This window comes from Hyla sarda, chromosome 1, assembly GCF_029499605.1.
Source record: "Hyla sarda isolate aHylSar1 chromosome 1, aHylSar1.hap1, whole genome shotgun sequence".
NCBI lineage: Eukaryota > Metazoa > Chordata > Amphibia > Anura > Hylidae > Hyla > Hyla sarda.
In genome coordinates this window covers 150,641,872-150,665,334 of record NC_079189.1, presented here as the reverse complement: position 1 = coordinate 150,665,334, position 23,463 = coordinate 150,641,872, and the positions used below count along the sequence as shown (strand labels likewise).

The following is a 23,463-nucleotide window of genomic DNA, read 5'->3' as shown; positions in this document are numbered from 1 at the left end:
TGGCTGATGTGTGGGAGGGAGGAAAATGGAACTGTGGGATTTGTAGTCAAAAAAAGAAATATCAAATAGGAAATACCAGTTCACAAAAAGCTAGCCACAGTGTTATGGTAATCTCACAACATAGCCATTTAGTCCCAAGACAAGAGCAGATCCTTCCTAAGCATGTCCATTACTGCCTGCCAGGTATGTATTAAAATCCCCTTATGGTGGATAACCCCTTTAATAGAATTTAGCATGGAGTGATAAAGGGCAGGGTTGAAATGTCCTGTCATTTCTTCTACAGTGCATAGTGAAAGTATTCGGCCCCCTTGAACTTTTCTACTTTTTGCCACATTTCATGCTTCAAACATAAAGATATAAAACTGTAAATTTTTGTGAAGAATCAACAACAAGTGGGACACAATCATGAACTGGAATGAAATTTATTGGATATTTCAAACTTTGTTAAAAATAAAAAATAAAATGAAAAATTGGGCGTGCAAAATTATTCAGCCCGTTTGCTTTCAGTGCAGCAAACTCTCTCCAGACGTTCAGTGAGGATCTCGGAATGATCCAATGTTGACCTAAATGACTAATGATGATGAATAGAATCCACCTGTGTGTAATCAAGTCTCCATATAAATGCACCTGCACTGTGATAGTCTCTGAGGTCCGTTTGAAGCGCAGAGAGAATCATGAAGAACAAGGAACACAACAGGCAGATACTGTTACTGATACTGTGGAGAAGTTTAAAGCCAGATTTGGATACAAAAAGATTTCCCAAGCTTTAAACATCCCAAGGAGCACTGTGCAAGTGATAATTTGGAAATGGAAGGAGTATCAGACCACTGCAAATCTACGAAGACCTGGCCGTCCCTCTAAACTTTCAGCTCATACAAGGAGAAGACTGATCAGAGATGCAGCCAAAAGGCCCATGATCACTCTGGATGAACTGCAGAGATCTACAGCTGAGGTGGGAGACTCTGTCCATAGGACAACAATCAGTTGTATACTGCACAAATCTGGCCTTTATGGAAGAGTGGCAAGAAGAAAGCCATTTCTTAAAGATATCCATAAAAAGTGTTGTTTAAAGTTTGCCACAAGCCACCTGGGAGACGCACCAAACATGTGGAAGAAGGTGCTCTGGTCAGAAGAAACCAAAATCTAACTTTTTGGCAACAATGCAAAACGTTATGTTTGGCATAAAAGCAACACAGCTCATTACCCTGAACACACCATCCCCACTGTCAAACATGGTGGTGGCAGCATCATGGTTTGGGCCTGCTTTTCTTAAGCAGGGACAGGGAAGATGGTTAAAATTGATGGGAAGATGGATGGAGCCAAATACAGGACCATTCTGGAAGAAAACCTGATGGAGTCTGCAAAAGACCTGCAAATGGGATGGAGATTTGTCGTCCAACAAGACAATGATCGAAAACATAAAGGCAAAATCTACAATGGAATGGTTCACAAATAAACATTTCCAGGTGTTAGAATGGCCAAGTCAAAGTCCAGACCTGAATCCAATCGAGAATCTGTGGAAAGAACTGAAAACTGCTGTTCACAAACGCTCTCCATCCAACCTCCCTGAGCTCGAGCTGTTTTGCAAGGAGGAATGGGCAATAATTTCAGTCTCTCGAAGTGAAAAACAGAGAGACATACCCCAAAGCGGCTTACAGCTGTAATGGCAGCAAAAGGTGGCACTACAAAGTATTAACTTAAGGGGGCTGAATAATTTTGCATGCCCAATTTTCCCGTTTTTTATTTGATAAAAAAGTTTGAAATATCCGATAAATTTAGTTCCACTTCATGATTGTGTCCCATTTGTTGTTGATTCTTCACAAAAAATTACAGTTTTATATCTTTAGGTTTGAAGCCTGAAATGTGGCAAAAGGTCAAAAACTTCAAGGGGGCCGAATACTTTCACTATGCACTGTATATCTGGTCAGTGCGATTTTTTTGCAACTTTTTGCAGAAAAAGTGGCACATGATAAATTAGTGTCCACTGCACAAAGTGATCTAAAATCAGATCACTTTGTGGTCATAAAAATGAAATAATCTAAATGAAATGTTGCAGGACAAGTCGCACGTGACCAGCCTGTGACTTTTCCTGCGACAAATTTAGATGAAAAAAGACGTCTAAATTATTTGATAAATTCCCCTCAATGTCCCTAAAGAATAGTGACTATGGGGGGAGATTTAGCAAAACCTGTCCAGAGGAAAAGTTGCTGAGTTGCCCATGGCAACCAATCAGATCACTTCTTTTATTTTTTAAAAGGCCTCTGAAAAATGAAAGAAGCAATCTGATTGGTTGCTATGGGCAACTCAGCAACTTTTCCTCTAGACAGGTTTTGAGAAATCGCCCCCGTTCACAACGGAGGATTACACCCACCATTGTTGGTGAAAAAAGTGTAGTAGAGACAACTATCTAAATAAGTTTTCATGCTCCTAAACAGGATGTATGCATCATTTTAAGAATGAAGAAATAGGCAACTTTATTCTGGACGAAGGTATTTCAAGATTTTTTTTCTTCAGCCTTTGAGCCCATAACACCAAGTTATAATACTGTGTAATATATTTCTATTACCTCTGTGCACCGCTTTGTCCAGCTGTAGTGGAAGTCTTTTTATTTTAGTGCTGTCTCAGACATTTCCCAGCATTCCATGTTGTGAAAGACAATGGCCCAGATTTATCAAATTGTGTGAGTAAAAGTGGAGTGATTATCCCACAGCAACCAATCACAGCTCAGCTTTCACTTTACCAATGCTCATTAGCTGAGCTGTGATTGGTCGCTGTGGGATAATTACTCCACTAACTCACATTACTTTCACACAGTTTGATAAATCTGGGCCATTATGTCATAAGTCACATGGTCTCTAGAAAGTGTGGCTATGCTCCAGTGGGTGGGATTTACTGAAGTTATGTTATCTGCCCACACACTGCAGTACTGCCATGACCCTAGGGATCATGTGACATAAGGCATATTGCCTCCGACCACATAAAAAGCTGAGAAACGTCAGAGACAACAGTACAATAAAAAGCAAAAAGTTCAAGAAATAAATGGATGCACTCTCCCGGATTACTTGCTGGCAGACATCTTTATTCACATGCCGTTAAAAGTGTGCAGCGGGTAGACGCAGAGGAGCAGCCTCACAGCGCCAGACTGTTTCCTGCGCTCAAAGTACACTCGTACGGCAGCCCGAGGAAGTGCGTTTGTAGCGCAGGAAACAGTCTGTCGCTGTGAGGCCGCTCCTCTGGGTCTACCCGCTGCACACTTTTAACTGCTTGTGAGTAAAGATTTCTGCCAGCAAGTGCATCCATTTATTTCTTGACCTATTCGCTAGTGATTTTCTTCCCCGTCCAATAACCTGTCCCTCAGGTTATTCACCTGGTATCTAATATCACAGTGGGAGCTGACATTTGGGCAGCAGTGACGGACTCACCTGTCTCTATCAGTATTTTGGATAGTACAATAAAAAGACTGGCACTACAGTACATATTACACAGCCTTAAAGGCTCAAAGGGTAAAAAAAAAAAAAATCTGGTATACTCCTTTAACACTTTAAAATCTGTAGGCAAATATAAAAAAAACTACACACAATGGTTTTTGTTTGGCGTGTTCTGCTAAGGAGGCCAAAATCAGAGAACTACAATCCAGAGATCCCAACTCCTTTGCAACCCTACATCCTGTATTCTGATCTACAAACCAGATAAATGATTTCAACAAATGCAAAAACAAAGTGGTTGCCTTTCTATTTTCTTCTCATACCACAAAAATGGAGCTCTGAAGATACCCCACACGTAAGGTCAATCAGCAGTACCCCCCAAGAGCAACTAGCAACAAGCTGTTCCCTGGTATAGTCTGCCAGATGTGGTAAAAGCTTAAGGTTTATCCATCAAACTAAATCTCCTAAATACTCCCTTGAACAGATACCTCCTTATCCATACCTTTCCAACTTTATCCCCCAAAATATTGCTGTACTAACTCTATATAGCAAAAAAAAAAAAAAAAACATTAAAAAGAAAAAAGGTGGATGCAAGAAAACAATGACCGGCAGTATTTCTCAAACGGGGGACTCTAGAAGTCTTGGATTGCTTAGAACCTGGCCATGGGATTCTGCCCCACACGAAGCAAGTTCTGTCACTTTGACTCCATTAATAGCAAAAGGATTTCAATCTGCTCTGAAAAGCTTAGTCTGGGGGCAGGCAAAGTAGTAAATTCCTCCAGACCAAAATATTAAAACCCAGGGGTGTGGAAATTAGAAAAAAAAAGCTACTTGTCCAAGGGACTAAAGCGGAACACAATCTACTTGTCCCCCCACTAGACCACCAGGGATGGTTATAAGATCCCTTTAGACACTGCTGTCAACTTAGACAGTGGTGATCGAATGGTTTAATAGGCGGCCACGGTGATCGCAGCATGCCAGGCTATTAGCGGCGGGAGGGCTGTAGCTAGCTCCTTTTACACCCAAGGCAAGCCCCCCCCCCCCCCCCCCCCATCTGACCCATATACCAATTTCTCCATATACAGGGATGTATGAGGGTAATCTTATGTGCCGTGATCTGTAGTTTTTATCGGAACCATTTATTGTCAGAACTTTTATTAGGAAAGGGGCTTACTCACATATATACGCACTTTTTAAAATATTTTAATGACTATTTTTCAGTCTTCATAGGTACTTATACACTGAGTCTTTTGATGCGAAACCACTGAACGCCGCTGTGTTACTGGGGGGGGGGGGGGGTTCTGCTTCTCCAGTTTATATGGTGCATTTTATTTACTCTAATTTATGTGTCAGAAAATGCTGGAAGTTGCATTTAGTTACTAGATAACTACAACACCCAGCATGCCCTGATACAGCCTATGGTTGTGTGGGTGTTGCAGCATGTTGCACTGTATAGTACAGTTATTGTGTAACATGCTGGTAGTTGTAGTTTTTGTTCATGTCAGCTGCAGAGCCATAGGCTGTGTCAAGGAATATAAGGAATTACAGTTAGTAACTACAACACCCAGCATGCCCTGATGCAGCCTATGGCTATGCAGCTGACCCGAACCAAAACTACAACTCCCAGCATGTTACACTTTATAGTTCTACAGTTTAGGTTATGGTGTAACATGCTGGAAGTGGTAGTTTTGGTTCGGGCGTGTTTGCGTGCATCCGTGGGGCTCTTGGTCGGCGGGTGAGTATGAAGGGGGCTATATTCTGGGGGTGTAATTCAGTGCGGGTGACCAGAAGCCACTAAAAATAAAAAATTAGATGGCACAACTGGCAGCAGCACTTGTCACTCCGCCCCTGTACAAAACATTCATACACCGGCCACTGCCCCCTATATTATACAGTATATACATACATCATACATAGACACATCATACATATATACACTGGCCACTGCCCCCTATATTATACAGTATATACATACATCATACATAGACACATCATACATATATACACTGGCCACTGCCCCCTATATTATACAGTATATACATACATCATACATAGACACATCATACATATATACACTGGCCACTGCCCCCTATATTATACAGTATATACATACATCATACATAGACACATCTTACATACATACACCGGCCACTGCCCCCTATATTATACAGTATATACATACATCATACATAGACACATCATACATATATACACTGGCCACTGCCCCCTATATTATACAGTATATACATACATCATACATAGACACATCTTACATACATACACTGGCCACTGCCCCCTATATTATACAGTATATACATACATCATACACAGACACATCATACATATATACACTGGCCACAGCCCCCTATATTATACAATATATACATACATCATACATAGATACATCTTACATACATACACCGGCCACTGCCCCCTATATTATACAGTATATACATACATCATACACAGACACATCATACATATATACACTGGCCACTGCCCCCTATATTATACACTATATACATAGATAGACACATCATACATACACCGGCCACTGCCCCCTATATTATACAGTATATACATACATAGACACATCATACATACATACACCGGCCCCTGCCCCTATATTATACATAACATATACACACACACACACACATCACATATATACATACACCGGCCACTGCCCCTATATTATACAGTATATACATACACCGGCCACTGCCCCCTATATTATACAGTATATACATACATAGACACATCATACATACATACACCGGCCCCTGCCCCTATATTATACATAACATATACACACACACACACACATCACATATATACATACACCGGCCACTGCCCCCTATATTATACATTACATACATAGTTACATAGTTACAGACACATCATACATACACCTGCCGCTGCTTCCCCATCATACATTGCATACACACATCACACATACACCATACACACATCATACATACACAGACACACATACACACATCACACAGACATCATACACACATCACACATACATATACACCATACATATGCACACATCATACATACACCTGCTGCTGATACACCCCCCCCTAATTATACATTACATACATATACAACCACCCTTCCCGCTGCCTGCATGCTCGGCCTCCTCACCTGAGCTTCACACTGCTTCACACTCACTTGCTTCTACATTACACAAGAAGCAGGGGGAGAGCGGGGACGAACACAGCTCCGTACACAGCTCCTCCCCCTCCTCTGTCTCCTCAGGACCTCATCTACTACGGAGAGGCTGCAAGTTTGCACGGGGAAAACACAGAGCAGAAGGGGGGAGAGAGGATGTCCGTGCAGAGCTCCAGACCTCCATAATGACTGCTATGTGTGAGGAGGACAGATTGCACTGCATGGGGAGGATTTCTGTGTGTAAAGGAGGAAAGAATGGGGCACGGGGTGGGTTCTCTGAGCAGCGGCCCCCAGCTACTGAAATCAGCTGGGGGCCGCCGCCGCCCCCTCCATACACTCTGAGCGCCGGTGTGAGGTGAGATTTCTGAAGTCGGTCCGGCCCTGCTAGCCCGATACAGGGTTAAATCTATGAAAAATTCACCTGCCTGGCGCCCAAAACTACTTGTCCCGGGCGTCGGGCGATAGGATTCCCACATCCCTGAAACCACTTGTCTAACTTTGGGTAGGTCCTTCTTGTGCTGCCAAAGCAGCCCTCATGCTGATCTCTCTAGGTGCCCTGTGGTGTATGGCACCAAGACATCAGTATAACCTTTATGTAAGTTGCAAGCTGGGGCTTCCATGGATTGAACTTCTACTGTTTTCACAGTACATCCCACAAAAGCTCGATTGGATTGACACGTATCGTGGAAACTATGACTAAGCGGCCATGAAGCCTTAGCCTAAGCCAGTGATTCCCAACCGGGGTGCCGTGACACACATGTGTGCAGCTCGGCACTGCCGGTGTGCCGCGGGATTTTGCCGTCAAAATAATAATAATTTTTTTTTTTTTTTTTATTTCTCGCCCCGGCCTGCCGCGACTGTGACTCACGGCGCTGCAGGGAGGAAGTGAAGCATGTGTGCGCTTTGCTGTGCGTGCGCACACAGCGTCCCCCAGCGGCCCCCTCCCCCCTGCGACCCAGTGAGTGAGTGCCCGGCGGTGTAGTGACCCGTGCCCCGTGCCCCAGCGTCCCCCTCCTCCCAGCGGCGCAGTGAATGTGTGCCCTGCCGGAGCAGGGAGGAGCGTGGAAGCTGTACCGGATTCCAGAAAAATGGCTTGCTTAAGGTACTGTACCCTTTCCACCCCTCTGTTACCCCTTCTTAACCTTGTCCACTCCCCACCTCCTGTCACCCATGTCCACTGTTTTGGAGATACACTAATCCAGTCAACGACCCATCACAATTTGGTGGTTATCAAAGTCACTCAGATCCAGATTCTCAATGCTACAACTACTGACTGGTTGAGTAGCACTTCCATGTGCCCACACAGAGACCAGGAAATTCTGTGCAGCATCGGAACGGTGGTGGCAGAGGATCAGGGCAGGTGAACAAGTTTGTTTTTACCCTATCCTGGCCACATTTAATCATAAAAAGTTATTATAAAAAAAAAAAAAAAAAAACCCTTAAAGAACTGATGCTACAAAGTACAAACACACCCAGTACTGATGTCACAACCTTTTGTTTATTCAGACCTCGGGAACCTCTTTAACAATACACAGACGCAAAACAGACTTGTGAACATTACGAACAATTGAAATGTCAGAAGGAAGTCATAAATTAAGTCAAAACATTACAGAATTGATTTATTCTGCAAAAAACAGGATATGGCTGCTATAAAATAAAGGCATAATAATACACAGAATATTTTTATAGCTAGACTTTTACAGGAAAATATAAAATGACTGCTTGTCTATGAATCTGGGAGTACACAGTAGGGATTTCGTTAACATCACACATAAGAGGAATTACCACATTTACTTGGTATCTGAAAGCTCAATTATCCATGAATGTGCAATAGTAATAAGTAACTTTCTAGAGACAGAACTACAAAATCCTTCATGTTTGTCCTGCAAACCAATACAACTCTGACATCTAGTGGAAGCCAGACACGGCCTGTGTGTCTGTTGGATGCTTATCATTTCCTCCTACAGAACTGACTTATGGAATTTTATTGCAATGATCTTCAATGCCAAATCAGGTATATCATGACAAAGAAAAGAAAAATATCTGTACAGGAACACCAACATGGTAAGCACATTCACAGATGTGGACTAAATAAAAAATGAAATAAAAGAACAAAAAAAATAAAAATTGTCGTCCTATGTGACACTGTTTGTATTCAATTTACCTTATGGTTTGTGCTTGTCCAGATGGTGGATATACTATCATGATATCCACTAAGGGGCAGCCAGTACAGTCCCCGTTATTGTGCACAGTTGCCAGGAAGATGTCATTTGTTACTTCCAATGAAACAGGAGGCCCAAGAAGAACAGTACCTAAAGCTCTGTATTAATTATAATACTAAAAACATTTCCATATGTCTTCATTAAAAATGATCCTTACTTTTGCTTGTACAGCCTCTATAGTGTGCTGTATGAGCTCTATGTTCTCTATATTTGTACAGCAGCTTGTCTTGTATCTGCTCCCCCTCATCTACCTGAGCTGGTCTCCAAGGGTCCTAGTACATGGGATGATTATTGTCTGAATAGGATGATATAGGCACATTAATTAATCACTTGATCATAAGCTGATCACATGGTTTTGGCATGTTTAATAGAGAATGTACAGTAGTCAAATGGCAGAAGTAAATGGCAGCATAAACGATCAAGCAATAGTTCAAACGGTCCTACCTGTATGGTAACCAAGCCTCGTAAAAGGCTTATTAAACAAGCATTGGTCTAGGTTACTAGAGCTCACACTGGCTAGTAGTCTACCCATCTAATACCACCTCAACACAGAGGGAGCCAAGTCTGCCAGACTTTTCTAATCTTTGATTAAGAGCTCATGGTAAAATAATTCTATTGAAAGCTATATACAAAATTGCTTCATTTTGCATTCAGAAAACAAATAATTAAAATAAAAAAAGGGTAAAAAGATGTCCGTAGATTTTAAAGCCCCCCCACCCCACCTTTGACTAGCCTACATCACTATCCTCCTGGTATATAAAAATTTACATATGTGTATTTATTGGAAGAATGAGCATGTTGCCTTGTGCTGAGCAATGCCATGGGCAGAGAAGCAGACAGGGAATGAGTGAGAAGGTGCTGCAGCCCTCACTGTATTTATGATAGTGTTCTGTGAATTGAGATGTTCTGCAACAGCTCTGGGTGGGGAACTGGCAGAATTACTGTGGAATGGAAGAAGACACAGTGGGAGAATTGTATTACTGAGCAACTGCTCAACTAGAAAGTACAACCAGGAAGTGCAGGACAGACAGGATTTGCAGCATTTTTTTTTTTTTTTTTTTTCCTGATGTTGGAGTACAGTTTAAAAGGAGTTTTCCCATCTGGGGCATGTAAGCATATCCATAGGATATGCCATAAAGGCCTGATAGATGTTGTCCCCATCTCAATTGAAAAACACACAAAAGGGCGTATTATGACGTTTGTGTAACGCTCATAAAGGTTCATGGAGTTACGTAAACAGCATAGCTTACAGTGCTACGCTATCTACGAAAATCTCATCACTGTCAATGGGAGTTACACAGTGGTGGCAAGCCAGCTAGAGGGTGGCGGGGCTCCCAATTTCCACCCCATATTTGCACACACATTTATCAAATATACACCTGACAAGAAGTTGTGTATTTCTTCCATTTTCAATGTGGTGTATCCTTTCAAAAATGTCCCAGTAGGAAATACCCCATTAAGGTCCCAGACTGGGGTGTGCTGAACTGCATCAGATAGTAGTATTATTATTTAATGCAAACATTTATTATAGATCTGACAAATACCCACCAACAGATTCACTGAAGTCTTTTAGACTGCTTTCTGTATATTTAAAGCTGCACCCATGAGAGGGGTTTCATGTATATAACGGAAGCTAAAACTTACTTTAGAGAGTTCTCAGAACACAAACATCCTTTAGGGCAGAGGCATTCAGTCAATTTGCCCAAACTCATAGAAGCTCCTGGCTGCCCATGGTACTGGAAGCAAAGCATCTCTATTTACATAGACTTTTGATTAATGCACCGCGACCAGTCTGGCAAGGAAACAAAATATTTCCCTGGTTTTGGAGCACCCAGTAGCACATTGTGCCTGGCACGCTCATTCTAGAATTGTGCAATGATTTCAGGCTCTTCAGGAAAAAGGGGAACGTAGAAAAGTTATTATCAGTAACCTAAACACACACGCAGACTCTATAACTACAAATAGTCCCTAGCCAGACATCACTCACACAGACGGGCACACAGCTGTGTGTACCCAGCTTCCATTTTAACATTTATTTTTATATTCTGAATACTCAGGAAGAGTCTACATCTTAAAAAGGAAAATGCATATAAAATAAATTCCCTGTGGGCTAGTAATATTATTAAAAATCTATTTCAGTTGAGCTCAGTGAGACATGAGTAAACGGAATTGGTACTACTTTTCTAGTGTCGCAATAGACTCTCTTCAGTGAAAAACGAAAACACTTCTCAGCCATCTCGAGTGCTCAACATCTTCCATGTTTGTATTTGTTTTAGCAGTGCATAATTACATGGAAGATGTCCCCAGCACATTCACAGTCATTCTGACAGGTCAGTATACGAGAGGTTAATTTGTTTCTTCACCATGAGGGCTGACTGCTAGGAAAACAATGTTTAGATAGCTGTAGACATTTTGGGGGAGATTTATCAAAACGTGCCTTCAATGAACAGTACCCTAAAGGCTATGGACACCTTTTAAAAGCTCTATACTAATTACAGCGCTACAAACATTTCCAATGATTTTTTTTTTAAATGTTGCTTACTTTTGCTCTTGAATCGGACTGAAAATCGTTGCAGGCCACGATTTTCAGTCCAGGTCAAAAGTCAGAGACGCTTGGAAAATTACCTGATCATAGTAAATTCGTGCCTGTCTGTACACAGATATCATTACAGACTATTTGAGCTTTACTAATCGTGATGTGAACGTGGCCTAAGACAAAGGCACGTCAGACATGGTTTTATAGAGCCCCCCCCCCCGACCTGTCAAAGCACGTACTAACGCAGGAAACGGCTGTTGTCAAAAGGTATCGACCCCCCCTGTCCGTACATGTAATCTTTCCGCTGTGTGTATAAAGTTCATATGGTAGGAGCAAGTAACAGCTCACCCGTTCTAATGCACACACCTGTGCTTGGACCCACCGGTACCGTCCACGGCTTCAACTTAGCAGCAGAGAAGAAAGCTGTCCAGCACCATCGATGTGTAGAAAATAAAATTCCGGCTTTATTGAAGGTTCTATACAAAAGGTTCAGAAATACAGGATAAAAGTTCCTAACGCGTTTCACGCCATTGGCGCTTAATCAGTCACTACCTGATGGCGTGAAACATGTTAGGGACTTTATCCTGTATTTCTGAACCTTAGTATGCAACCTTCAATAAAGCCGGAATAGTTTTTTCTACACATCGATGGTGCTGGACAGCTTTCTTCTCTGCTGTGTGTATATAGCTCCTTAATAAAAAAAAGTTTGAAGTTCAGCTAGAGCGAAACTTTCTTTTTCTAGGTTACTACGGACTTTGATTGCTGCCTACAGTGTGAACCCCCTGAGCAACAAGCAAGGTCTGGGACCTGCGTGGATCTATACTGTGTGGAGAAACAAGAGAGTGTTAGGTGCAGTGCCTGAAGCCCTGTCTCTGTATGGTTTTACAGAAGCATTATTCTGAACTACAACATTAACTTCATAGCCTAACTATGTAAGGACAAGGCTACTGTGATTCTGGAGCATTGTTTTCTTACCTGTGGCTATCTATTTGTTGCAGAACTACAACCCCCAGCCGTTTAGGACATGATGGGAGTTGTAGTTTTGCCACGCTGAAAAGCAACAGCTAGGAGAATCTGTTCTACAGTAGAATAACAGAACACTAAATATTACATAGTTAGTACGGTCGAAAAAAGACATATGTCCATCAAGTTCTTTTAGTCAACTCCCTTGAAAAGTTGTAAAGTCTATTTAATATTTTGGAACAAGAATGACCTCCCCTTATAGACTACCAAGGAGTTGTCTCTTAAAGGGCTTTTCCCACAAAAGGAAATTATTGCCGCCTGGTTTGGGCTTGATTGACAGATCTCTACCTATTTGCATAAATACTTCTGTCCTTTAAAAGGAGTAGTGCAGTGAAAAATAACTTATCCCCTATCCAAATAGGATAGGGGATAAGTTATAGATGGCAGGGGGGTCCAACCGCTGGGACCCCCTTCGATCTCCTAATCGTGGCCCCAGCAGCCTGACGGAAGTGGCTGTTCTGACCTCCACAGGAAGCCGCGGCCTACACGCCCCCTCCATGTATCTCTATGGGATTCATGGAGGGGGTCGTGTCAGCCTCCGCGCCGTGCGGGGGTCGGCACGCCCCCTTCCAGCAGACTGCCGGGACCCCATTCAGGAGATCGCGGGGTCCCAGCGGTCGGACCCCCCGTGATATATAATGTATCCCCTATCCTATAGAACTCCTAATTCTTGAGAATCTTTTCCTAGAACTTTATTTTGTGCCACTGAATTTTTTTTCCTGGAAATGTATGATGAATTAATAATAATGTTACCTTGTCATAAGGATGTGCCTCTACACAGTCTGACACTATTCAATCAGTGGACAACACAGGCATTGCCAAGGTTCAGATCATGAATCCTGCAACTGAGGTCCAGCATAAAAGTTCAATGGGCATTTGCAGACCTACTTTACTGGGACCCTCATTTCACTAAGCATAGCAAGAACCATATGTTTGAAGTCACTGCCCTTTTGTTTATAAGTTGTCTAACAAGAAACTCAAGTAACACTTCACTTCCCCATCGCCACTGATCTCATGGTGCCAGACCCACTGTGGTAGACTTTCTGGTCTCAGTCTTGACTGATAAGGTGGGTTACTGCTGCAGCCAGCGATTGGAAGTGCCCACTCAGCCAATGTCAGGACCAGAACGTGCTGTGAAGCAGGATCGCCCTTGTGAAAATGGCAGTTGGAGGGGGATAGGGGCGCAAGGTAAGTGGGTAGGCGTACATGTTTTTTATTATCTTTATCCCATCCTCACAAAATGTAACTGTAAAAGTTATTTCTCAGGCAAATACGTTAAAGTTCTTTTGTCAAGTTCTCCATTACTACCTATCTGAAGGCATCATAGACTAAAGAGGATATTTTACTTTCAATGATTTTATTAAGTATATATTTTTTTAAAAAGCAGAATGCTGCCAGGAGAGAACCTGTGAGTTCTTTACTGTGTTTACCCACAATATCTCAGTCTGTGGATAAACAAAGGGATTTTCCAGGCTTTCCTATCCTGGGAAAAGGGTGCCTGCAACTCTGCTCTTAACTTCAATGGGAGCTGAGCTGAACTAACCCAGTATGGCCATTACACAATGGGGGAGATTTATCAAACCCTGTGCAGAGGAAAAGTTGACTAGTTGCCCATAGCAACCAATCAGATCGCTTCTTTCATTTTGCAGAGGCCTTGCCAAAAATATAAGAAGGGATCTGATTGGTTGTTATGAACAACTTAGCAACTTTTCCTCTGCACAGGTTTTGATAAATCTCCCTCAATGTACAGAGGCAGAAGTTATGGCTCCATACACTGTGTTTACATGTGGATGCTGCTGCTTGCCCAAACAGCTAAGGTGCAGGGGTGAAAATCAATTTTGCCTGGAAAACGCCATTAAGAAAAAGCTGTCAATTTCTATACATGGGTGAAATTAATGAACTAGGACTCACAGGCTTTCTGTAACTGTCCAGAAAGTGTCTATAAAGCTTTTTATATGCACAAACTGCACTTCTAGTGATCACCAGTTTGAAGGTGCTGCAGAGCTAAGACAAGTGCAGCGGCTTCTTCAATGTTTACTTATCCTCATCTTTATTTTTCCATACGGTTAGTAGCTGAGGTGCAAGTTACTGCAGCAGCACTCAAACAACTGATCGGTGGAGGTGCTGGGAGTACTGAGGATAGGCCAGCAATATTGTCTAGATAACACCTTTATGTAGAGAAAAAAAAAAACTTACCGTATATACTCGAGTATAAGCCGACCCGAATATAAGTCAAGGCCCCTAATTTCACCCCAAAAACCCAGGAAAAGTTATTGACTCGACTATAAGCCTAGGGTGGGAAAAACATCATCCCCCATGTCATCATTCCCCCCTGTCATCATCCAGACCCCCATCATCATCCCCCCCCCCCCCCATCATCATCATCACCGCCTGTCAATCCCTTCATCAGTGGTCTTCAACCTGCGGACCTCCAGATGTTTCAAAACTACAACTCCCAGCATGCCCGGCATGCTGGGAGTTGTAGTCTTGAAACATTTGGAGTTCCGCAGGTTGAAAACCACTCCGGCCTTCGTCATCATCCAGTCCCCCCTTTAGTTTTCTACTCACCTCCCCTCGGTGGGAAGGGTGAGCTGGTTCGGGCCTTCTATGCTGCATTGACCATGCGGTGGGGAGGGTTAGTCGTTCCGGGCTGTCCATCTTCACCGGGAGGCCCTCTTCTCTGCTCTGGGCCGGCCCCAGACTAGTGACGTTGCCTTGACTACGACGCACAGGGACATTCATGTGCAGGGACATCACGGACGTCTGCTGCGCACGGACGTCTCTGTGCATCGTCGTCAAGGCAACGTCACTAGTCCGGGGCTGGCCCAGAGCAGAGAAGAGGGCCTCCCGGTGAAGATGGACAGCCCGGAATGGCGGTATATCATTATTTGAATAACATTTTCTATATTGTAAAAAATAAACTAATTATAACTTGGGTCTCAGTATGCACATAAAACCTAAAAAGAGTGTATTATATATTTAAATTTCTTTTCTTTTCTTTTTTAACTGTAAAAGCACTTCTCCAAAATGATTTACTAGTTGAATAAAGTTTGAGCACTGAAACATTTGTTAGAGATCCCTAAAGGTTAAAAGGGAATTCATGAACTAATAATCCTGCGCCATCTTTTCTCAGAACTCTGTGTTGGTGAGGTTCCTCTGTTCTTCCTCCCAGAAATATATAAATAAACTGACAAATGAATAAAGATGTGCAAGTGTGGTCACTTCTATGTTAAGAGTGGCTGCTTTAACATGGGCCAAATAGGTCCAGGTCCCACAGGTGAGACATGCATTGATCATATATTTGAAGCACATTCTGATCAGATGATATTTGTAGCACATTCTGTGAATATGCCATAAATCTCTAAGATAGGAAATAACCAAGATCTAGGTGGTGATGTCTGCCTTCTGTGGCTTACTATTATGGCCTTTGAGAGCTCAGAGAATGACTTCTACCCACAATATCCTCAAAGGGGAGAAGGCATAAAGTGACAAGCATTGCTCACTGCAGGAAATTATTTCTTTATGGGAACGACGACGCGTTTCAAAATTAATTAGATCTCCCGAATTGATAAAGAGCTATAATTGCTCTCGAAACACACTGTTCCAATAAATAAGACATTTTGGATTTCTTACTTCAGCCTTCTTTTCTTTGCCGATACTGATGACAGACAGCTTTGCACCACTCTTTGCCACCACTAACAGATTGAGAGATCACTATTGTACACAACCAGGAAAGATGACCAGGATTTACACTCAACCATATGCGTCTTTTTTCCGCCAACAGGTACTGCACTGCGCACTTTGTATTTGTTTCTACACACAACAGAAATTTTTGGTGCCAATTTCCTTTATGTTTTGAATAAAGAAATTGATCCTGTGAACCAAAATGCACTTGAAGAAGTTACACAAACGGGACTGTCTCCAAACCCCATGATGTCAAATTGGAAATGGTTAAAATGTATAAACTTAACAACCCATAACTAACACTGTAAAATACTGAAATACTGTTTTGTTAAGCAAAGTCAAAACTTTTTTTAGTCAACCTACCCGAATCTCTTGAAGGTTGTGGAAGTTGTTTCCCACTCTGACCGAGATTTTACTTGGTGTATAACTCTCATCTGACTTGTAATCAGCATAAATACATAAAGCCTTCACGGTAGTCTTTCTTCTGTAAAGCCAGAAAAATAAAGTACATAGTAAAGCAACCACAATGAAAGCTCGTCAAAATGTTTTTGTAGCGTAGTAAAAACCATGGGCACTGTGCACTTTTATGCTCTAAATAATCTGTAAAGTCTTGGAACACTTGGAACACACATAAACAAGTCCTACTAAACAATATGCTGCAGGATGTTTCGGAAGTGTGGTGATTAGGAGAGCAGGAAGGTTAAACCCTCAGTTCAGGCTCAGGGCTCTTTATGTGGGACGTCTGTCAATGGGATTATGACATTGTTGGACCTGATCTACAGTTTAGATGCAGACAATGAGCTCTCATTAAAGGCAACAAGAAAAAAAACTGATTTGTATGCTGGCAGGACACAAATTGGAGGGCACAAAGGGCCAATGAGATCAAGAAATGTGTTTTGGTGATCATTATCAATTATTATTAACACTTAGGAAACAAGATTTGTATGTAGTTTATATGGCTGTTCTTAAAACTGCATTGTAGGTCTAGAGTATAATATATTTTTATGAATACTTAAAATGACCTGCAGCAAGATACTAAGTGAGATTCATTTTAGGTCTGATACGACTGATCTAACGGTCAGGGTTATTTCGGATTTGTGCCATAGAAAAAAATGGTGGTGCCAAAATTACATTGGGGATACACATGCATATACAACTTAACGTGTATTAATCTTTAGAAAATTGGAATCCCCACTACAATTAAAGGGTAACTCTAACTAAAACAAATTTTTGCTATTGCACTCCTTATGGTAAATAAAAAACATTTCTAATACACTTTGTTTAAAAAAAAAAAAAAAAAAAAGTTTTCTATGTTTTATTTGTGCTTAAAAAAGCTCAAGAGCACATTGTCCCCCATCTTATACACAGACTTTGGACCGAAGTCCAAACACAGAAAGTACAGCCTGGAGTGCTGAGGGGTGTGTGTCCAGCCTCACCCAATCATAGCTCCTCTCACACTTAACTGCCATATACTCTTTGTTGGACACACACCCCTCAGCACTCCAGGCTGCACTTCCTGTGTTTGTGCTTCGGTCCAAAGTCTGTGGATGAGATGGGGGAAAATGTGCTCAAGCTTTTTTAAGCACAAATAAAAAAAAAATTTAAACAAAGTATATTAGAAATATTTTTTATTTACCATAATAGCAAAAATTTGTTTTAATGAGAGTGCCCATTTAAACAGTACATGAAACCTCCAAAATTGGTTCCATAAGATATGCTGAACCACTCCTGAAGTGCCAGCAAACTTTAGTGTTGCTGGTAGACCAGATGGAAAGAACAGGTATACTGATTCTCCACCTTACCCACATATTGTAGTATGCTGGGGGCACTAGTAATGGACCAATTTGCAGGTCCGTCCAGTATACCAGTGTTTGCAGTAAAGAAGCGGTCTGAAATGGGAGCAGACGGGATTCATCCACACTGAAAGAGTGGGTAAAACCCCAGTAATCCCTGCAGGGTAACATTTGGTAAGACTACCCCTGCTACCACAGGCACAGTCAAAGTACTCACCCTAAAAAAGGGCGACCAATGCCCCTATCTACCCCATGCACATACTTGATAACACTACCGTTTGCCGGAGTCAACCTGTCCAGCAGACAAACAACCAAAACAGCTTAAAGGGTACCTGTCACCAAACTAAACTTTTAATATATTGTTTCTTAAATAATTATAAGACACTTTGCTATTTACTTGCTTTGAAATTCTCAACCTTTATATGTTTTTAATGTGATTGAAAAAAATGGCCACTAGGTAGCTCTGTTCTGTTCCCTGTACAAGTCAAACAGTTAGTTTGGTCTCCTCCCGGAAGTCCAAACTCAGGAAGTGCGTGCGGGGCATGGTGAGGCACAGCTCTCGCAGACTTCAGTGACGTCGCGCCTGCTGGGGAATGCCCACTTTCTCCTGTCGGGAGCTCACACAATGTGAGCAAGAGGAAAGGTATGATTAACAGCTTTTTAAAGCTGAGAAAAATTTTTTTTAAGGGCAGAAGGGGTGTTAGGAGTAGTAAGAAAATATAACTGGAGTTTGTTTACAAAATATGGTTTGATGACAGGTACTCTTTAAGTACTTGTGGTGACATAATAAGGATTCAAAAGGGGCAAGACATAGGAATGTTAGTTCACAATGCTATGCCAAAGCAGGGAGTAGGGGTGTGGAAATATAAAAAACTACTTGTGGAAGGGACTAAAAACAGAACACAATCTACTTGTCCCTCATAAAACTTCACTTGTCCTTGTACAAACAATTTCAAACAAACTAGTATGTAAATAAGGTCTTTATTAGCTTATTTATTTAGTTTTTGTCCTTTTGTTTTTTCCTCCTCGCCCTGCAATAGCCATAACTCTTATTTTTCTCCCTACAGACCCATATGAGGGCTTTTATTTTGCGGGACCAATTTTACTTTGTAATGACACCTTTCATTTTTCCATAACATATGCTCCGAAACAAAAACAAAAAATTATTTGAAATGTGAAATTGAAAAATAAAAAATAAATAAATGCAATTTTGCTAAGTTTGAGGCTTTCTTTACACCATTCACCTTGTGGTCAGACTTACATGTAATCTTGATACTTTAGGTTGCCCTGATTACAGCAATATAACATTTGTTTAGTTTCTGTCATGTTTTACTAATAATAAAAATAAATTCTAAACTTTTAAAGTTGACCCCTATAACTTTTTAATTCTTCCATATACCGGGCTGTATGAGGGCTAATTTTTTGTGCTTTGATTTGATGCTTGTATTGGTATAATTTTGGTATTGATCAGACTTTTTGAACGCTTTATACTTTTTTTTTTTCTGGGATGATGTTATAAAAAAATGCAATTCTGTATTTTTTTACGCCATTGACCGTATGGGAAATTTAATGTTATATTTTAATAGTTTGGAAAATGATTCACGCGCCAATACCAAATACATTTATTTTTATTACGTTTACATATTTTTTATATGGAAAATGGGAAAAGGGGTTGTGATGTGCACTTTTAATATGGAAGGGGTTAATGTGTTTGTTTTTAACATTTTATTAAACTCAATCAAATACAGATCCATGGCAGCCATGGAAGCAGAGGTAAGCCCTCTGGCTACGTCCACAGTGGATCACATCCCCCGAATGCACTGCGGGGGAACGGTCCACCTCATTAGACCACCAGGGATGGTTAAAAGGTCAGTGGCAATCTAAAGGGCAGCCCTCAGTTACTGAAATCACCCTGCGCACTGGTGTAATAAAATCATAGAGGGGAGATATTTAGAGGGAATGGGACAAATGTACCAGAACCATATCACTTTTGGTGAATCATAGTATACAACCCATAAAACACTGTGGAGTGGTTATCCCAGTCTTCTCCCTTACTAAGGACCCTTTGAGCTCCATACCCACAAATTTCAACACAGTTTGAAAGGACTGTTGTGTGACAGAACAGTTAAAAGTCTTAGTAGCCTGTATTTTATTACAGGCAGTGCACCCGCTGCATTTAAAACAGCCCTTTGTCTGTCTGTCCAACCATGTTTTGGGTGGTATAGGTGCAACAAAGTAACATTTTATAAGTCTGTTCCATAAACTTCAACCCTGTCTAAATGAGATCCAAGTATGGGGACTCAATACATCATAAACATCAGAGCCCATCAGCAAAATGTTTTTTTTCTTGGTATTTTGTGTGCCTCTTTTCCAGGTTTGGGAATGGGCAACTCCACCATGTCCCTGTTAGGTTTTCCGATATCCATTCCTCAGAACAGGATCTGGTTACCACCCTCTCCTTAAAGGGGCATTACAGCACTAAGACAACTTATCCCTGTGACGTCATGCTCCACCCCCTCAATGCAAGCCTATGGGAGGGGGCGTGACAGCTGCCACACCCCCCATCCCATAGGCTTGCATTGAGGGGGGTGGAGGGTGACATCACACTGGGGCGGAGCCGTGACGTCACGATACTCCGGCCCCGTGATTGTGAGTCATCAGACCCAGAGCGATGTTCGCTCCAGAGGCTGATGATAGCGGGGTGCTGGATGAAAGATTGTGGGGGTCCCCAGCGGCAGGACCCCCGCGATCAGGCATCTTATCCCATATCCTTTGGATAGGGGATAAGATGTCTTAGCACCGGAGTACCCCTTTAAATCTCATTCTCAAATTGGTTGCCTGTTTATTGAATTCTACTGTTTCTTCTTATGCATAAATATTGTCCCTTAGGAATGCCTTCCCTAAGGGCCCTTGGATGATGACTGTGCCAATCTAGCAGGGAGTTAGTTGCTGTGGGCTTATGGAAGACTGTTGTTTCTAGTCTTCCTGTTTCATCCTTCTCAATAAAGAACATCTAGGAATGGTAACTTATTCTGATGAATCTCTGAGGTAAAACTAAGGCTTACCCTACTGAAGTTCAAAGATAAAACAAATGCCTCAAAGTCCACGTTTGTGCCATTCCAGATGATAAAAATTTCATCTATATACTGAGGCCACAATCCAACATGTTCGGTATGAAGATGGTGCTTATCACCGAACACAATATACTCCTCTTATCAGCCCAAGAAGAGCTTCAAGGTACGTGAGAGCTGGTGGAAGAAGTGTCTATCAAACAGGAAGTACTTCCTCGTTAGCGTCAACTTCATGAGCCTTCCAGTGTGGGCTCGGTACTGGCATCCGCTGCTTCTTAAGAAGAAATCTACAGTCTGCTAACCACAGATCATGTGGTATAGATGAGTAAAGTGACTCCACATCTATATACTTGCTAACCAGCACTCCCCCTAAAGGACCAAACTTTCCAGCGTTTTAAGCAAATCTTTTGTGTCTATGGTGCAAGGCGGCCATCACAAATGGTTTTAAGATGGGATCTATGTAAATCCCAATATTTTGGGAGATGTTGCCCCCACCAAAAACAATGGATCTCCCCTTGAGAGAATAGGTAATGTATAGAATGTCAAAAAGTTAATTTCTTCTGCAATGAGTAAATCTCGGTCTTTTGCTTTTTGGACTAGGGTTTTGAATTCAAGTATATATTTCTGTGTCGGGTTGGTGCTCAACACTTTATAACCATCATCGTCCAATAACAAGGCTAGACACGTTCTAATACAGAGTGTGCTCCATAAGCACAATGTTGCCCCCCCCCACCCCTTGTCAGAGGGTTATATGGCTATAGAGTCATCCTTTTCAAGGGCCATGAGGTCTCTCAGTACATCATGTGTATAATTAGGTTGATCCCTCTGCTTGATCACTAAACACCAAGTTCAGAAAGACATCCACACTGGATTTCTTTGTGCTTTTGTTATTCAATTCTGTGAAAGTGCCTGTACCAGTGCTCACTTCACTCTTGTTTAAAAGATCTATCAGAATGTCTGCTTCCTAAAGTATATCTCGAGACCCATCTTCAGGGTTCTCGTTCTTTTGAGGTTGGATTGAAAATTAAGCCAGTGTAATTTTCTGGTAAAAATGGCAGATCTTTGACCCATCTGAATTTATGTCATATAAATGAGTGGGGACAAAACCCCAGCTCTTCGCTGACGATGCACATTTCAGCCTTAGATAATGGGAGTGAGGATAGGTTGATTACTTATAGAGCAGAGTTGTAAATTACAGGTTTCTGCTGCATAATGGGTATGGGGTGTACTGAATTGCCTGACCTAAAAAAGCAGGGTCTCTTGAGGATTCTGGTTCGGTCGACCACGTTTTTGCCTGCGGTCGAGAAACCGCATACGGCCGAAAACGAAGCCGACCGGAGGCTGTGGTTCACTCCTGTCGGCTCATAGACATGCATTAAATACGGTTCCCGAATATGGCTGAGTGCGGGCGCTGCTATTATGCCCCGCCCCCTCCTCCCAGCCATATACGGGAACCATAGTTACAAAACGTGGTGTGAACCCAGCCTTACCCCCGGGACGCTCAGTGTACAGGAGCAGGGACTTTTTCCTTCTCTTGTATGAGCAAATCATCTATATGAAACAAATCACAAAAAGTTCAGATTCTAAAATCCAACATTTTTGTGAAATCTGGAGCAACTACAAATTGTAGAAAATCAATTCACGTATCTCTAATACTACAGGTATGTCCAGGAAAATCCATATCATTTTAAGATTTTTTTAGCTTATCATTTCTGACTGTTTTGAAGGAATACCCAACACAATCACACCTATATCACAGTAAAACATTTGCAAGTGGTTGTTCGGCAATGTAATTTCATATTTACAGACCAACACAAAAGCACAGTGTGTACACATACACTTTCTCTTTCTTGAATTCATTTCTGGATTTAGTTAAAACAGCCTTAGATCTAGATGGGAAAATAAACTATACAAACCTCTCCTGCCATGGACAGTAGGGAGTCTCAAAATGAAAAGAACTACTCAGCCTCCTCCAGGGCAATAAGTACTAAAAGACTGGAACTATTTTTTTTTTTAATAGACTAGATTTACAAATATGTATAGCTTTCCCCCACAAGATAATTTGAAGATATTTTTTCTCCTTACTAAAACCTGATCCGAATCTGTGTAAGGCTAAGTTCACAACCATGTCAGAGTTCCATTTGGGAGCTCCATCACAGAGTCGAATCCTGCCAGAACAAAAAAAAGTGAGCTGGACGGCCTATTATACAGCTGGCACGACACATCCCATTGACTTGACTGGGGACCATCAGGTTTTCTGTCAGTGTCCATTGTTTTGTAGGATTTGAGCACTCAGACACACAGGAACCATTGTGGACTTGAAGTTGTAAAATCTGCAGCTGCAAATGACATTTCATAAGTCCACAGTACTAAAATGTAAGTGAATACCCGCTCAGCCATCTAGCTTGGTTCAGTGGGCTGTCATTTGCTCTTGTCTTGAAAGGTGGGGGCCAGAGTGCGCCGAGAACAAATAAGTAGCAGGGCCCATTTTAGTTTCTTTGGTCAGAATAAGTTCTCTGTTGCAACTGA

The 23,463-nt window shown here is 41.8% G+C and overlaps 1 protein-coding gene across 8 annotated transcripts in view; it reads right to left on the bottom strand.

Annotated features, from left to right (window-relative positions):
* Positions 1 to 23,463, bottom strand: part of ANAPC10 (anaphase promoting complex subunit 10) — a 110,610-nt gene that overhangs the window by 63,170 nt on the left and 23,977 nt on the right. For 7 of the 8 annotated variants that reach the window (XM_056562878.1, XM_056562875.1, XM_056562873.1 and 4 more), the window contains one exon: positions 16,434 to 16,554. In XM_056562878.1, the coding sequence (XP_056418853.1) occupies positions 16,434 to 16,554 (121 nt within the window). Of the gene's footprint in view, positions 1 to 8,984; positions 9,123 to 16,433; positions 16,555 to 23,463 lie in introns of all 8 variants that reach the window. The other variant, XR_008890446.1, reaches the window with a different exon arrangement.